The sequence below is a fragment of the Pelodiscus sinensis genome, chromosome 9 (genome assembly GCF_049634645.1).
Source record: "Pelodiscus sinensis isolate JC-2024 chromosome 9, ASM4963464v1, whole genome shotgun sequence".
Taxonomy (NCBI): domain Eukaryota; kingdom Metazoa; phylum Chordata; order Testudines; family Trionychidae; genus Pelodiscus; species Pelodiscus sinensis.
In genome coordinates, this window is record NC_134719.1 from 11172342 (window position 1) to 11189991 (window position 17650).

The 17650-nt window shown below is 47.4% G+C and overlaps 1 protein-coding gene across 3 annotated transcripts in view; it reads right to left on the reverse strand.

The window, feature by feature from the left end:
* NDC1 (NDC1 transmembrane nucleoporin) overlaps window positions 1-15639 on the reverse strand; it is a 37126-nt gene extending 21487 nt beyond the window's left edge. Inside the window, exons 1-5 of one of the 3 annotated variants that reach the window (XM_075936015.1) lie at window positions 15231-15639; window positions 13210-13330; window positions 8741-8842; window positions 2900-3074; window positions 1609-1747 (exon numbers count right to left, since the gene is read on the reverse strand). In XM_075936015.1, the coding sequence (XP_075792130.1) occupies window positions 1609-1747; window positions 2900-3074; window positions 8741-8842; window positions 13210-13330; window positions 15231-15272 (579 nt within the window). In that variant the 5' untranslated portion in view covers window positions 15273-15639. The remainder of the gene's footprint in view (window positions 1-1608; window positions 1748-2899; window positions 3075-8740; window positions 8843-13209; window positions 13331-15230) is intronic. The other 2 variants (XM_075936014.1, XM_075936016.1) reach the window with 2 other exon arrangements.
* Between the last annotated feature and the right edge of the window lie 2011 nt (window positions 15640-17650).

Consider the following 17650-nt stretch of genomic DNA (forward strand, 5'->3'; position numbering starts at 1 on the left):
GGCGAGTCGCCAATATGAAACTCTTACCATCCAAAACTGTATCAGGTTTTATTTTAGAAAGCATGTGTAAATTTATTGAAGTCATTGTGGATAGTTATCTGAAAACATCCATTCAATATGCAGCATCAGCAGTCAAAAAAGTGAACAGACTATTGGGAATCATTAAGAAAGGGATAGATTCTGAAACAGAAAATATCGTATTGCCTCTATAGAAATCCAAATAGCATATTATGTCTAAATAAATCTACACCCATACTTTGAATACTCCATGTAGATGTTGTAACCCTCTCTTAAAAAAGATGTATTAGAATTGGGAAAGTTTGGAAAAAGAACCACCAAAATGATTAAGGATGACTTTCATATGAGACGAGACTACTAAGACTTGGACTTTTCAGCTTGAAAAAGATCAGACTAATGGGGATATGATTGAAGTCTATACAATCATGAGTGATATATAGAAAGTAGATAAGGAAGTGCTATTTACTTCTCATACCTCAAGAGCTAGGGGTCACAAATGAAATTAATAGGCAACAGGTTTAACAAACAAACAGAAAGGAAGTCAACCTGTGGTACTCCTTGCTAAAGGATACTGTGAAGGTCAAAACTATAACAGTTCTAAAAACTAACTAGATAAATTCATGGAGAATAGCTCTATCAATACCTATTAGCCAAAATGGGCAAAGAGGGTATCCCTACCCTCTGCCAGAATCTGGGAATGAACAACAGAAATAGATCACTTGAGAGTGAACAAGATAGTTAATCATGTCTGGGACACTTGGCACTAGTCACTGTTGGGAGACAGGATATTGGCCTAGGTGGACCTTTGGTCTGACCCAATATGGCCATTCAAGTGTTCATATATGCCAGTTTTAAACTAAATTAAAAATGTGTCCACTGGTTTAATTAAATCTGTTTAAAGACACCATCAGCTAGACCAGTATATCTCAGTGTTTAGACCAGGCCTTGGTCCAGTGCTACTCCTGGATTCTGACGTAATAGCAGTAGAAAGAGTGTCTCCTCAGGTATCCTCCAAACGCACTCAGTAGCTTCCAATAGTACAGAGTACAGCAGACCCAAACCATTATACGTATGTAACAGTAGTGATTGATGTTGGCTTTTTTTCTTCTGAGCATGGGTCAAGCTGTTATAATTTATGTTTTAAATGGTCTAGTAGCTTGTACACTGAAAGCTTGTTTACCTCCACGTTATAAGGCGTAAAATACACTCGGCTACTCCTGCTGTGAATTCCTGCAGTTAAACTCAATGACATTCTAACATCTTGAATGCACTACCCACAGCAGTCTACCTATGCAGAGTTTGCCACACTTCAGGTCTGTGTAAATTTTACTTGGTTGTAACACATGAACCATTAAGGGATCTTTGGTTTATTTTAACATCAGGCTTTATGGGATCAGGGGAGGGACCTTTGCTAGGATTAAAGGTGATAGCTTTGTTTGTAAATTTTATATTTGGTTTTATAAAGGAGCACAAGTGCATGGCCACTAATACCCACATACATTTTGCAACTGAAAGTAGGACCCCTCTCCCCGCAAAGTTTACCCTTTTCATTTGAGCTGATTAGACAAACATTTATCTTTAGCCTCTTACCTGTATGATTGGAAATGGTAAGTAGTTCATATTGTTAACAAGGTACAAGAGACTGTAACTGTAGCCCATGAAAGCTCCAGAGAGCAGGAGGAAGAGGTGATACTCATTTAGGCACATGTGTTGAACAGCACCATCTAGGCTAAAATAAAGAAGTGGTTTATTTATAATACAGTAAGTTACTATTTTAGATTCTTTTAGTTTCTAACTTTAGTTAAACAGAGCTTTGATTTTATTCATCTGATTAGTGTAAATGAAAAAAATATTCGTAAGTATTAGCGAGGCGTGTATACCACTATAAGTTTTATTGGAGCTGTTTGTCCTATTACTTGTTCTTGCTATTTATATATCATGGGTGAGATGACCAAGATCTGTCAAAGATGGTATTTAGAACAGAAGAGAGGTTGTTAGGTCATTTAACAGCTGACGGGTCATTTCACTTTTTCAGTGCTGAACCTTCGGCAAGAAAGATTAGGTTAGATCAGGACTAAGACTCATGAGCAACAAGTAGCTCTTTATGTGCATCTCCTGCAGCTCTAGCGCATGATACTAAAACACTGATTAACCTAAGTTATTAACCCATCAGGATGTTTCAATACGTTATTAACCAATTGTAGTAAATACTTCATTTTGCTATAGAACTGTTATCTATATAATTTATATTAACTACTATTTCCCCATTATACGGTTTAAATATGAATATATGGTATTATACAAAATGAAACCATGAATTCACAGTGCATTTGTGTGGGGAATGTTGATTGATAATTTGGTATCTGGACAACTGAGCTCCAATTACAACTGTGCTAGATATCAGGAAAAACTTTCTAACTAAATGTAGATAAGCATTGGAACAGAATACAAAAGGAGGTTGTGGAGTTTCCTCCCTGAAGGTTTTTAAAAACTGGTTAGAAAAGCCACACAGAAAATGTCTAGGTTCAACCTCTTGGACCAACCTCAGCATAGGGGCCTCACTACAAGATCATAGTCGCTTCCAGTCCTATATTTCTATAGTCCATTTCCATTAATAGTCTGAACTTAGATGTTTGGGGCTTCTGGACAAACTTTTTTTTAAGAAATCCACACAGTAATGTTTGTAAATTTGTCATTCTTCACTGAAGTACTCTTCTCCTCCCAATACTCAGACTAAAGCAAGTTTAAGAACAGACATACAATTGTTCATCTTCTGCTAGAAGCTAAAGGCTTATCTTCCTCTAGGAAGAATCCATCAGTGAACTCATTTTAAGTACAAACTTGCGCAATACCTTGTTCCATTAACAACAAAAAAGGTCACCTTTCTGAAGCTGTGCAGGGTACAGCAAGGAACTGGAACTTTCCTTTAGTCATAACTGCAGCACACCACGCCACCAGCATTCCCATTATAGCATGAACAGCTGAATGGATAACTTGCCGTGGGTGAATAATCTTTCCTAACAGTGCTAATCGAGAGCAAGGAATAGAAGGCACAACTGCAAATAAAAAAAAACCCACAGAGAATTATCGTCTATGGCTAAATAAGACTCACAGAGCTTGTATTCAATTTGCATGATTCCTCTGACACCAGATAACATTTTGGTTAGAATTAGGGATATGAATGGTTAAGGGATTAACAGGTAAGCATCACCCTTAATGGATGATGCTTACTGGTTACGGTTAACTGTTTGGGGCTGGAGCAGGGACCTGTCACAGCCCTGTCAGAGCATGCCCCACCAGCGGTGAAGAGGTCACCCCCCACCCATTCAACTGGTTAACTGGATAAACTTAATGTTTTGCTGGTTAACTATTTAGACAGGATTTTACATTCCTAGTTACAATCAACCATAAGCTGATAGAAATAGATAATGTAACTCAGCAGAAGAGAAGAGTTACAGACATACGAAGTAGCATGAAGATAATAGACCCCTTTACCACCCTAAAGTGCAGTCACATTAGTGGGGCAGAGCAAGATAACAGGTAACTACTAAGGATGTAATAGTGTAACCAATTAAATGATTAATCGATAAGCAGGTGCTTATTAATTCTACTGCCATGGTAACCAACCCATCAATGGTGATTGACTGGTTGATCAGGAGGGCCTGACCAGTCGATTGCAAGGCGTTCAGGGCTCCCTCTTTTCTCTCCACCCCCAAGAAGCCCAACTACCTACCTCCAGCGACAATGGAGGTAGCACCAGCTTCCTGTGGGGTGGATAAGAGTCTCACAGCTGCTCGCCACTTCCAGGGTTTTAGGAAGTGCACTGGCTGCTCCCCCACCCACAAACAGCCGGTATGGTACCAGACCAGGTCTGTGGCATGATGGGGACTTCCTGCACGCGGGGGTGGTGTGTGTGTGGGGGGTGGTATTAGTCCCCAGAAAAGGGTGCGCGCATGGACTTCCTTCCCTCCTCTACGGGGGACAGGCGGAGGAGTCGAGTGCTGAGGACTCCTTGTTCCCTGCCCCCACCAACATGCTGTCCTCTGCTGCAGCACCATGTTTCCTGCTTCAGCACCCACTGGCAGCCTACCACCTGCCCAATCAACCTGCCACCTGCTGCAGCACCCTGTCCCATGCTTCAGCCCACACTGGCACCATGTCCCCTTCCCCCAATGGAATCCATCCCCAGTACCATGTCCCCTGCTCCCACCAGCACAGTTGTGGCCACATTAGTGAGCCTTGGGGGGTTTTGGAGGAGGGGTTTGTTTGTTTGTTTTTTTGCAAATTTCTCTTGTGTAGCCCTGACCTACTTTTCTGTGGGTCAGTGATCCCTGATTCAAAACAGGTTCTCCGCCCTTCTTATAAATAAAGACAGTGCTGAAACTTTTTGTGTTTGAAATATTTTATTTAAAAATGAAGCCTGGCCCAAAAAAAACCAATTGGGGCCAAGCCCCCCTCATCTGGCCACAGCATCGTAACACTCCTGCACCCAGCCCCCAGTCTCCAAACCTGAGCCTATCATACACTGGAACCACCTGTCCTGAGCCTCTCACATCCCCAAACTCCCGCACCCCCACATCCTCAGTCTTCTGCCTCTACACTTCTGCACCACTGCAAATCTGTAGCCTGAGCCCATCATACTCCCAACCTCCCTGCCAATTACATGATTAAAGGTGGCAGAAGTACCTACCCAGGTGGTAGAAGTGGATGAGGCTTTTTTTAAACAACTAACAAAATCATCCAAAGCCCACGATTTGGTGGTGATGGGGAACTTCAACTATCCAGATATATGTTGGGGAAATAATACTGAGGGGCACAGATTATCCAATAAGTTCTTGGACTGCATTGGAGACAACTTTTTATTTCAGAAGGTTGAAAAAGCTACTGGGGTGAAGCTGTTCTAGATTTGATCCTAACAAATAGGGAGGAACTGGTTGAGAATTTGAAAGTGAAAGGCAGCTTGGATGAAAGTGATCATGAAATCATAGAGTTCACAATTCTAAGGAAGGATAGAAGGGAGAACAGCAAAATAGAGACAGTGGATTTCAGGAAGGCGGATTTTGGTAAGCTCAGAGAACTGATAGGTAAGTTCCCATGGGAATCGAGACTGAGGGGAAAAACAACTGAGGAGAGTTGGCAGTTTTTCAAAGGGACGTTGTTAAGGGCCCAAAAGCAAGCTATTCCGATGTGTCGGAAAGATAGAAAATATGGCAAAAGACCACATTGGCTTAACCACGAGATCTTGCATGATCTAAAAATAAAAAAGGAGTCATATAAAAAATGGGAAGTAGGACAAATTACAAAGGATGAATATAGGCAAACAGCACAGGAATGCAGGGGCAAGATTAGAAAGGCAAAGGCACAGACTGAGCTTAAACTAGCTACGGGAATAAAGGGAAACAAGACGACTTTTTATGAATACATTAGAAGCAAGAGGAAGACCAAGGAGAGGGTAGGCCCACTGGTCAGTGAGGAGAGAGAAACAGTAACAGGAAACTTGGAAATGGCAGAGATGCTCAATGACTTCTTTGTTTCGGTCTTCACCGAGAAGTCTGTAGGAATGCCTAACAGTGAATGCTAATGGGAAGGAGGTAGTTTTAGAAGGTAAAATAAAAAAAGAACAAGTTAAAAGTCACCTAGAAAAGTTAGATGCCTGCAAGTCACCAGGGCCTGATGAAATGCATTCTAGAATACTCAAGGAGCTGATAGAGGAGGTATCTGAGCCTCTAGCTATCATCTTTGGAAAACCATGGGATACTAGAGATATTCCTGAAGTCTGGAAAATATAGTGCCCATCTATAAAAAGGGAAATAAAAACAACCCAGGCAACTATAGACCAGTTAGTTTGACTTCTGTGCCAGGGAAGATAATGGAGCAAGTAATTAAAGAAATCATCTGTAAACACTTGGAAAGTGGCACGGTGATAGGGAACAGCCAGCATGGATTTGTAAAGAACAAATCATGTCAAACCTATCTGATAGCTTTCTTTAATAGGATAATGAGTCTTGTGTATAAGGGAGAAGCGGTGGATGTGGTACACCTAGACTTTAGTAAGGCGTTTGATACCGTCTCACATGATATTCTTATCAATAAACTAGGTAAATACAACTTACATGGGGCTGCTATAAGGTGGGTGCATAACTGGCTGGATAACCGTACTCAGAGAGTAGTTATTAATGGTTCACAATCCTGCTGGAAAGGCATAACAAGTGGGGTTCCGCAGGGGTCTGGTTTGGGACTGGCTCTCTTCAATATCTTCATCAATGATTTAGATATTGGTATAGAAAGTACGCTTATTAAGTTTGCAGATACCACCTAGCTGGGAGGGGTTGCAACTAATCTGGAGGATAGGGCCATAATTCAAAATGACCTGGACAAATTGGAGAAATGGTCTGAGGTAAGTAGGATGAAGTTTAATAAAGACAAATGCAAAGTGCTCCACCTAGGAAGGAACAATCAGTTTCATACATACAGAATGGGAAATGACTGTCTGAGAAGGAGTATGGCAGAAAGGAATCTAGGGGTCATAGTGGACCACAAGCTGAATATGAGCCAGCAGTGTGCTGCTGTTGCAAAGAAAGCAAACATGATTCTGGGATGCATTAACAGGTGTGTTGTGAGCAAGACACGAGAAGTCATTCTTCCGCTCTACTCTGTGCTGGTTAGGCCTCAGTTGGAGTATTGTGTTCAGATCTGGGTGCCGCATTTCAAGAAAGATGTAGAGAAATTGGAGAGGGTCCAGAGAAGAGCAACAAGAAGGATTAAAGGTCTAGAAAAAGCGACGAGGAGTCCTGTGGCACCTTATAGACTAACTGAAGTGTAGGAGCATAAGCTTTCGTGGGCAAAGACCCACTTCGTCAGATGCATGTACATGCATGTGCATGCATCTGACGAAGTGGGTCTTTGCCCACGAAAGCTTATGCTCCTACACTTCAGTTAGTCTATAAGGTGCCACAGGACTCCTCGTCGCTTTTGCAGATTCAGACTAACACGGCTACCCCTCTGATACTTAAAGGTCTAGAGAATATGAGGGAAGGCTGAAAGAATTGGGTTTGTTTAGTTTAGAAAAGAGAATATTGAGGGGGGGCATGATAGCAGGTTTCAGGTATCTAAAAGGGTGTCATAAGGAGGAGGGAGAAAACTTGTTCATCTTGGCCTCTGGAACAAGAAGCAATGGGCTTAAACTGCAGCAAGGGAGGTTTAGGTTGAACATTAGCTGCTCTGGTCCTGATTCAGCCGCTGCTGGTCAGTTTCAGCAGCGGCTGAATCAGGACGCCTGGGGCAGAGCAGATGGGGTGCTGCTGGGTTGGTCCAGTAGTGCCGAGGAGCGGCGCTACTGGAGCAACCCAGCAGCACCCCAGCTGCTCTGCCCCAGGCGTCCTGATTTAGCCGCTGCTGAAACTGACCAGTGCTGACTACAGGAAGCCCAAGGCAGAGTTGCTCTGCCCCGGGCTTCCTGGAATCAGCTGCTGATCAGTTTCAGCAGCAGCTGACTTGGGGACGCTTGGGGTTCTTAAGTTGATTCTGTATGTAAGTCAGAATTGGCGGTCAGTTTCAGCAGCGGCTGAATCTGGACACCAGTTCCGACTTACATACAGATTCAACTTAAGTACAAACCTACAGTCCCTATCTTGTACGTAACCTGGGGACTGCCTGTACATGGAAATATACAGGGCTGGAACAAGCTTGTATGGAAGTTTAAATTGGATGAGAAACCTGTCCAGGGGACACTGCTCTGCTACTACATTCACCACTGGTGATTCAGCTCAAATGCAAGTGGATTTGTTGAGGCTATATAAATAGAGTTTTTTTAATTCAGTGTTTCTGACAAGAGCAAAGTTAATGTGACTATTACTAAGCCCCTTTTACACTGCAGCTACCCTTATGTTCACAACTAAACTAAGCTTTAAGGCAGGGCTACTCAACATGCAGCCTGCGGCTCATTTGTTTGTGGCCCACAGTGCCGTTTAGGTTTACCTAGGGCTCAAGACACGGCCCACGGATGGAAGCCAAAACAAAAAAGTAGTCAATATAATGGTCTTCTGTTAATATGCATTTTAGTAGTTAAATTCCTGGACTGTTACTGCTCATTAAAAGTGCTGTCATATGGGTGGAAATCAGGTAAATATTGCATTTTATGAATATCAGCGGAACTGACTTAAATGGGGCCTGCCTATTGTGTAGTCTTGCCTTAATCTTTGTATTCATGCCCATCAGTGTGAAATAAGTTATTTACATATATTTGCATATATGAAACCACATTTAAGTTGCAGCCCTTGGCATGTGCTGTATCATTGTGGCCCCCGGAGCTTCCAAAGTCGAGTAGCCCTGCTTTAAAGCATTCCACTTTAAATCAATATATACAACAATGTATAAAGCCAATACATAAACCAAGGGTGGGAAACCTCATGCCCAGGGGCTGGATTCGGCCCCCGAGGCTCAGCATTAGGGAGCCCACACTGGTTCTCCAGTCCCTCTGCCTGCCACCCACCCACCCACCGAGCTGGAGCACACAAAATCTACTAGCTTGGGCCTGCCTACGCTCTGGTGTGCAAGGGTAATCTGGGGAGTGTCTTCCTCCTACTCAGTCAGGGGTTTCTCACTTGTGTGCAGTCCCCCAACCCAAAAAAGGTTCTCCGCTCTGACAAACAATTCCATCAAAACAGTCGTCTCATATAGCTCAACGTCAAATATCGTGCTGATAGCAACTTTCATAACCTACCTGCATAAAATTCAACATTGAAGATGCTTATTATCAGTATCACCACAGACAAAAGCAGCATACAAAAAATGGCATAGGAAGTATACCAGTCATTGAATGAATCTAAAATGAAAGAGAATGGGTTGTTCATAAAGTACAAAAGTACAGTATAAAGCTACAGTACTGACTAGGTTTAATATTATGCATCTAGTTACATAATACAACCAGCTATTTTTTAATGTGTAGCTGCACAATGGTTCTGGATAAACAATCATACATCAGCGGAGCAAGTCTTGTATCTTAGTATTTTCGAAAATGAAAAATCCAATTACTAACATTTACTTGGCCTTGCTTAGGTCTTTAAGAAGAGTTTCAGGGAAGGGAACTGAGGAGAAGGGGGGCAGGGAGGGTGAAGTCCCCTCCCCCCTCCAACCCAAGATTTGTACCAGTGCTAATTGCTTTTCTGCTTTCTGTCCCTGCAAGGGGGATGGGAGAATGCAAAGTGCAGAGGATTCATGAGCAGTGCACTTCACAGGCAGAATGAGGAATTAGGGATGTAAGCGACTATTCGACTACCCAATAAGCATATAACCTATCAGAAAGAGGCAGTAAAAGGGGCAGAAGCCAGTGCTGGGTGGAACCAGCTTAAAAGCCTGTTCCAGCCCAGCACCATTTTGGGAGAATCAAAAGAGGCAAAAGCATAGTGGGAGACCACCGTGAACTGGGAATTAGCTCATTCCCAGCTCATGCCTGGTCCCAGAGGCTGCATCTTGCTTTTAGACATGCACCCAGTTCACACCCAGTTCCCTCCCCTGCGCTACGCCTCTGCCTTTTAAAATGTATTAAGAGCCTAGTGGCTCTTAATACATTTAAAAGTCAGAGCCACAGAAGGGTTAGTTTCCAAGCCAGGAGCTAACACCACTGTGGCTCTGCAGTTTCCCCCCTTATCAAGTAATCGAATAATCGATGGAAATTCCAATGACTACCCAATTAGCTGATTGCCTTCAATTTAACATCCCTATGAGCAGGGCTTGCCGAACCGCAGTGAGCCCTGCTCGCCAACTGCGCTGTCTGGCAATCTGCACATGCGCAGATTGCCCGAACTCAGCTCTTCCGGGTTGCAATCTACTCGCCACAGGCGAGTAGGTTGCATTATTTGTCAAGCCCTGCCTATGAGGAATGCAATGAACTGCACTTTCCCCTCGCTCCCTGAAAGAGAATGCCCTGTATAAAAATTAAGTCTGGTCTACCCTACAGAGTTAGGTCAACCTAAACCACCTTGCATAAACCTAGTTGCATACATGCTTACACTTTAATCTGTCTTCCACCGCCATGAGTGCTGACCCTAGTAACACCACCCACAAAACGGTGTTGAGCCACAGTCAACGTACCAAGGTCGACATACCATCAGCATACACACTGCTTTGCCTGTCATTCCTAACAAACTCCAGCAGCCATTCCACTAAACCCAACAGATTACTCCAGCTATAATTGTGAACTCCACTGCCAAGGGATCAGACTGAAAGCTCACTTATCCCTCCCTTTTAAAACCCCTGAGAATTTCTGAAATGCCTTTTCCTGACTGTCCAGTTTGGCGAACACACCTCTGTCTACTCTCAGTTGTTGTGCACAACTACTCAGCTAATCAGGACACCTACACGCTCCAGACGAGTTCTGACCAGGAGTAGATAAAATCCCTGGTCACATGACAAAATAGGATGTGCAGGCTTATTGGTTAATCTTGTTGACTTCATGCACTCCTCCCCTTGCTGCCTCTGTATTAGAGGCAGTGGGGGAGGGAGGAGAGCAGGAGTCTGTGCCCTTGAGAAGCTTGCTAAAACCCAGCTCCCCACAAGCACTGGATCTACTTCCCCACCCCACACTTCTGCCTCTGATACGAGACAGCAGCAACGAGAGTGAGGGGGGCAGGCGGGAGCTAATACACTCAGCGAGCCAACTTTCAAACAGGCTCCCCAGGTGTGCCGGCTCTGCGGACCCATCTGCCCTGCCCCTTGCTGCCTCCCACAGTGGTAGCAAGGTCTGGGGGGAGAGGCAGGAGCCAGTGCTGGGGGATCCAACTTGCCACCAATCTGAGGCAGCAGAACAGGGGTATGGGTGGCAGGGGAGACTGCCACAAAGTAGCCTCTTGTCTGCGGGAGGCTGAGCTCCCCATAGACAGAGGCTGCTCACGCATCCCACGGAACAGCCTTTGTCCGCGGGGACCTCAGAACCCCCTCAGATAGGGGCTGCTGCTGTCCCATGCCACTGTATCACAGGCAGCAATGTGGGGTGGCAGGCGGGAGCTGGTCTGCACAGGAAACCAGTTTTTAGAGTGGCTCCCCTCACTGACCGGCTCCTGCCTGCCACCCCACACTACTGCCTCTGATAGAAAGGCAGTACAGGCAGTCCCCGGGTTACGTACAAAATAGGGACTGTAGGTTTGTTCTTAAGTTGAATCTGTATGTAAGTCGGAACTGGCGTCCAGATTCAGCCACTGCTGAAACTGACCGCCAATTCTGACTTACATACAGAATCAACTTAAGAACCCCAAGCGTCCCCAAGTCAGCTGCTGCTGAAACTGATCAGCAGCTGATTCCAGGAAGCCCGGGGCAGAGCAACTCTGCCTCAGGCTTCCTGTAGTCAGCGCTGGTCAGTTTCAGCAGCGGCTAAATCAGGACGCCTGGGGCAGAGCAGCTGGGGTGCTGCTGCGTTGCTCCAGTAGCGCCGCTCCTCGGCACTACTGACCAACCCAGCAGCACCCCATCTGCTCTGCCCCAGGCATCCTGATTCAGCCGCTGCTGAAACTGACCAGCAGCGGCTGAATCAGGACCAGAGCAGCTGGGGTGCTGCTGGGTTGGTCCAGTAGCGCCCAGAGCGGCGCTGCGGGACCAACCGGCAGCGCCCCAGCTGCTCTGCCACAGGCATCCGGAGAAAAGCCTAGTCTGCTGGGGGGGAGGGGGTGCGTACTAGCTGCACCCCCCCCCACCCCAGCAGACTAGGAAGACACGGGCGGCGGACCGAGACGCACCGCGGTCCGCTGCCTGGGTCCTCCGCGGCTTTGCTCCCTGTCTCCCTGGTCTGCTGGAGACCAGCAGACCAGGGAGACAGGGAGCAAAGCATCTGAGGACGCCGGCAGCGGGACAGCCGCGGGGTGTCTGGGCTGTCCCGCTGCCGGCTTCCCCCGCGGCTTTGCAAAGCCTCGGGGAAGCTGGCAGGGGAGCAGCCGAGGCGCGCCTGGGCTGCCTCGCTGCCCGAGCCCCCCCGTGGCTTTGCTCCGTGTCTTCCTGGTCTGCAGACCAGGGAGACGCGGAGAAAGCCCCCGAGTACACGGGCGGCAGGACCGCGAGATCCCGCAGTCCGTGTACTCCGGGGCAGCCCCGTTCGTAACTGCGGATCCAACATAAGTCGGATCCGCGTAAGTCGGGGACTGCCTGTAGTGTGAGGTGGCAGGAAGCTCCCCAGAAGTGGGGCTAGGGCTGCACTGGCTGCCAGCCCCACCTCTGGAGAAAATCCAATAGTCATGTAACTGCTAAAATTGTATGCAGTTACACGACTATTCAATTACACGCTAACATTCATACTTTGAACCAGTTGCTAAAACATCAACATGTACAAGCAGATTGTCCAGGGGATATAGAAGAAGGGTACAACTGGAACAGCAGTGCTTCACAGAAGCCAAGGAAATGGGACAGGCATATCAGGCCAGGGAGGCTAACAACTGATCCATTGTGGAGCTATCGCTTTCAGAAGCAGCAGCATAGGGAAGGGGGGAAAAGAGGGGAGGAAGGGTACACACTGGCTCTCTCCTGTCTCCCCATGGAGCTGACTCCGTGGGAGGCAGGAGAGGGCAGGAGGCAGAGTGTACTGTCCCATCTGTCCCCCCGTGGCGCTGCTGCCTCTGTGGGAGGCAGGAGCATAGGGAAGGGGGTGGCAGCTCTGTGGGAGGCAGAAGCACGGGGAACTGATTTCCTGAGTTTACCGTCTGCCCTTCCCACCTTCCGTGCTGCTGCCTCTATCAGAGGCAGCAGCACAGGGAGGCAGATGGCTCCCTGGGAACTGGTGCTCATGGGGAGACAGCTTTTAAGCTGGCTTCCTCCCCTGCGCCGTGAGCATTGACTCCCGCCTGCCCCCACCCTGTGCACTGATACCTCTGAGGGAGGCAGCGGGGGAGGAGCAGGCAGCTCCACTCATCAGCCCCTACTTGCCCCCCCCGACACACGCACTGCTTCTGATAGAGGCAGCAGTGTAGAGGGCAGGTGGCTCCATGCAAGCTGAGCCGATAGTTTTCAAACTGGCTCCTTGCATCTATCTTCCCACATGTACTGGCTCTCAACTACTCTCCGAACGCCGCCTCTCTGTCATGGGCAGCAGCATGGGAAGGGCAGGTAGCTCTGTGGGAGCCAGCACATTCCCCGCGGACACTGGCTCAGAACCAAGCAGAAATAGTATGCTTAAAGTTAAATATTTTACAGGTAGGGAAGAACACCTACTTGAAATCCATTGTATAGGATGCAACAAGTCAATGCTGCTAATACTTATGAAGGCTGCCGTACACAGAGGTAGCAGTAGTACCGACCAGGCAACACTAGCAGCCACTCTCCAACCCAAAACCTAAGACAGCAAAGGAAAAAAAGGATTAATAGTATAGTAAAAACCATAAAAACTATTGCTGTAAACTAAGCCCAACTATCACATAACCCAATTAATCAGAAAGATCAGACATCTGTGCAATGTTGTTAACACCAAACATTCAAAAAACCATGCATCTGATCCCAACAAAATTCATGAGATTTTAGAGATACTATATTTGGGATTTTTTAGTTCATTTCTGGTTTCTGAACTTTTCGGTGACAATCACATTGGCTGTCTACACTGGCGCGATCTCGCACAAAAGCGGCTGCTCTTGCACAAAAACTTGCTGCGTGTCTACACTGGCCGTGTGTTCTTGCGCAAGTAAACTGATGTTCTAATGTATAAAATCAGGGCTTCTTGCGCAAGAACTCTGACGCTCCCGCTCAGGAAAAAGCCCTTTGGCACAAGAGCTTTTCCGGAAGAGGTCAGTGTAGATAGGCAACATGAATTTCTTGCGCAAGAAAGCCCTATGGTTAAAATGGCCATCAGAGCTTTCTTGCGCAAGAGAGCGTCCACACTGGCATGGATGCTCTTGCACAAAAGCACATGCAGAAGAACTCTTCCGCAAAGGAGTTTTTGCGTGAGAACGCTTCAGTGTAGACATAGCCATTGTGTTTTTAAGCTTTTCTCTGCAACCATAAGAGTTAGACACACACAGGTTTAGTTTGGTTTTTTAAAATGAAAACTGATGATTGATCTAAATTAGAGATATAAAAGAGTAGTTGAGTCGACTACTCACTCCACCTCCTTTGCTGCCTCTGTATCAGAAGCAGTAAGGGGAGGGAAGCGGGCATCAGCTTAAAAGTCAGTCTCCTCCAGCAGCATCTCCACGATGCTGCCTCTACCAGATGCAGCAGTGCTGGGAGGGAGAGGGGGGCAGCAGATGCTGCCTCTACCAAATGAAGCAGACTCTACACATGGCAGTCCCAGGTTAGCCACAGGCAGAGGCTGCTCTGGCAGCAGCCCCTGGCTGCATGGGGTCCCAGTGGGCAACTGGGACACCCCCCCCCCCCCCCCGAAGACAGGGGCTACTTCTGCTGAGCAGCCCCTGGCCACAGGGAGTCCCAGTTCCCTACTGGGATCCCCTGCAGACAGGGGCTGCTGGACTTAGCAAAAGCTGGGACTAAGCAATCCTGGCTCAGTCCCAGCTTGCAACCGGTCCGGGAACTATCCCCGCTGCACCTCTGCAGTTGAAATACAGTAGGAGCCAGGTTGTCTGTGTGCCCGGCTCCAACTACACTTAAACTGCAGAGCTGCAGTGGGGGTTAGCTCCTAGACCCAGTGCAAGCTGGGACCGAGGAAGTCTTACCTCATCAGCTAATCATGTAGTTGATTAACATTTTAATTGACTACATAATTAGCGGATTACCTGCCTCTTAACATCCTTAATCCATATCTAAAACTGAAGTCAATTTAGCTACATAACTCAAGGCTGTGAAAAAAAGTTTGCAGTCCACGCAGCATAGTCACAAACAACTAACCCCCACTGCAAGATGTCACTCGAACAGCAGCAGGCTTTTTCCCTGGACCTAGGTCAGGGCTGGGCAAAACATGGCCCAGGGGCCAGATTCAGCTTGCCAAGCCACCAGCTCCGGCCCACGGATCGCCCTGCACACAGGGGGAGGCTTTTGCCATCTCCCCTCCCCAGTCCTGTGCTCAGTGGCTGGAAACAGCCAGACAATAGGACAGAGATTGGCCTGGATTTGCGGGGGGAGGGGGGGGGACTCCCACGCACGCGCGTCCGGCAGCGCAGAGCGAGGCGCCAGCCCACGCGCGGGACCGGCCAGGCCACGCGGCTCCCGCACAACGCTCCCCGCCCCTCCCTCCCTCCCCCCCCCACCCGGAGGCGGTTGCGTCGACAGTTGGCCGCGGCCCTCACCTGCCTGAGCAGCACGCGCTGCTCGTCACCCCCCGCCCTCATCGCTCCTGCAGCGCGAGCCCGGCCGCTGCTGCCGCCGCCATTCAAAGCCGCCACTGCTCAGGGCCCCGTTTCCTCCTCCGGGGCTGCCCTTCTCGTTGCCTGCTGGGAGCCACCCGTCAGGCGCTCCCGGGGGCAGCTTCCGCATGGGACCTCGTGGCCGGAAGTGACGACAAGCAGGAGGGGGAAAGTTGAAACGAGAGCTCCTGGGATCGGGCAAGTACGACCGGCCCTGCGCAGTAGCGGCACTACACCTCCCGGCATGCAGCGCGCGGAGAGCACACCCGCTGCGGACTGAGAGGGGCGGTCGGGCCCAGTCCCACGGTGCTACCACGTTCCCGCCCACACACGTCACCGCCCTGCGAGCGCCTTCCCCGGGCGGCCAGGAGCTGCCGCGTCAGTGCGGTAGACGGGAGAGAAGGCGCCGTTGTGAAGAGCCGCTGGATCCGTCTGTGGTTTAAAAACCGTATTACGTCACCGCCCCCGCCCCTGCATTTAGTGGGAGTCGGCGGGTGGGCTCGTGCCCCGGCCGGAAACCCCCCCCCCCCCCCGCGCTGCACACATTGGGGGAGAGTTTAAACGCAGAGCAGCAGCGGGGGTAGCTGCTGGGACCTGGCCGAGCCGGGAGGGAGCCGGCCTGCCAGCTCTTAAAATCCTTCAGCTGCAGCGACACAGGGAACGCTGCGTTGTGCCTGCAGGGACTCGTGATACTATTTACGTTTGCTGTTAGGCTGCGTCTACGCTGGCAGCTTCTTGCGCAAAAAGGCTGTGTCTAGACTGGCCAGTTTTTCCATTAAATCAGCCGCTTTTCCGGAAAAACTTGCCAGCTGTCTACACTGGCCGCTTGAATTTCTGCAAGCGCACTGACTTCCTACTGTAAGAAATCAGTGCTTTTTGCGGAAATACAATTCTGCTCCCATTCAGGCAAAAGTCCCTTTTGCACAAAATTTTTGCGCAAAAGGGCCAGTGTAGACAGCTCAGATTTGTTTTCTGCAAAAAAGCCCCGATCACCATTTTCACGATCGGGGCTTTTTTTTGCAGAAAAGCACATCTAGATTGGCATGGACACTTTTCCACAAAAAGTGCTTTTGCGGAAAAGCATCCGTCCCAATCTAGACACTCTGTTCCGAAAATGCTTTTAACAGAAAACTTTTCCGTTAAAAGCATTTCTGGAAAATCATGCCAATCTAGACGCAGCTTTCTGTTTTGGGGTAGAGTTCTTGCGCAATAAGTCTTCCACAAGAGTGCATCCACACTGGCGTGTGCTTTTGCACAAGAGTGTCTATGGCAGTGTGGATGCTCTCTTGCGCAAGAAAGCTCTGATGGCTATTTTAGCCATAGAGGTTTCTTGCGCAAGAAATTCATGTTGCCAGTCTACATTGCCCTCTTGCGCAAGAGGGCTTATTCCTCGTGGGGAGAGGAATAACTCTTCCGGAAGAACCCCTGTTTTCCGCCACTGTACTGTAAAGTTACTTGCGCAAGAACAGGCATGCGGTGTATACACCTGGCAGCTGTTCTTGTGCAAGAAGCCAACAGTGTAGACGTAGCGTCTTTAAGGTGCAGCATAACCGTTCATTTTTCTGTTCAAGTGTGCAACAAGCGTAATAAAAGAGAAAAGAGCACTTAAAACCAGTGCCCCATATGTTGCAACAAACAGCTAACCACAGATTAGGGCAAAGCATCTGTTAAAGAGAAAAATCTGAACAATTCTTCACCTATTGTTTTTGAGTGATTGTGTGAAAACCCATATTTTCTTCTGTACTAATAGTTAATTCCAGTGTACATGAGGAAAGCTACTGTTATTCTATCAGTAGCTTACACTTAAAATACTGCAGATTTAAATCCAACAACATTTAGGATTGTGAGGGTATTCATTTGCTAATTAGAAGATGAATTATTTAGACAAATTGTGTAATTCACACGTTACAAGCTAGAACAATACTTAGCACTTTGCCAGCTTTAATATTAAACTTCCCTCAAAACAACTGTACCACTTTAGAAACGGGGAAAACCAAAGATAAACAGAGACATCCTTGTGATGTGTATCTATAGGACTAAGCACTCCTCCTTTGTCAATAGCCACATTGACAGTAGATGATGTTAGAACACAAAGGTTCTTAACTCCTTAATTGATCTTTAGTCAGTTAACCTATACTGCTGCTCACAAAACAAACTACCCTAGATACAGGATTATTACATTTTAAATAACCTCTCAAGTTTGTTATAGGCAGAGCTGGTAGTATCATCTATAGTCAAGGCTGCCTATTGCTACCCATTTATGGGTGCTGTCAATTGTTTATAATAGAGTTGAATGAATACTGGATTTTTCAGTGTGGTAACAGAACTGAAAACATTTTCAATATGAAACTGAAGGGTTTTTT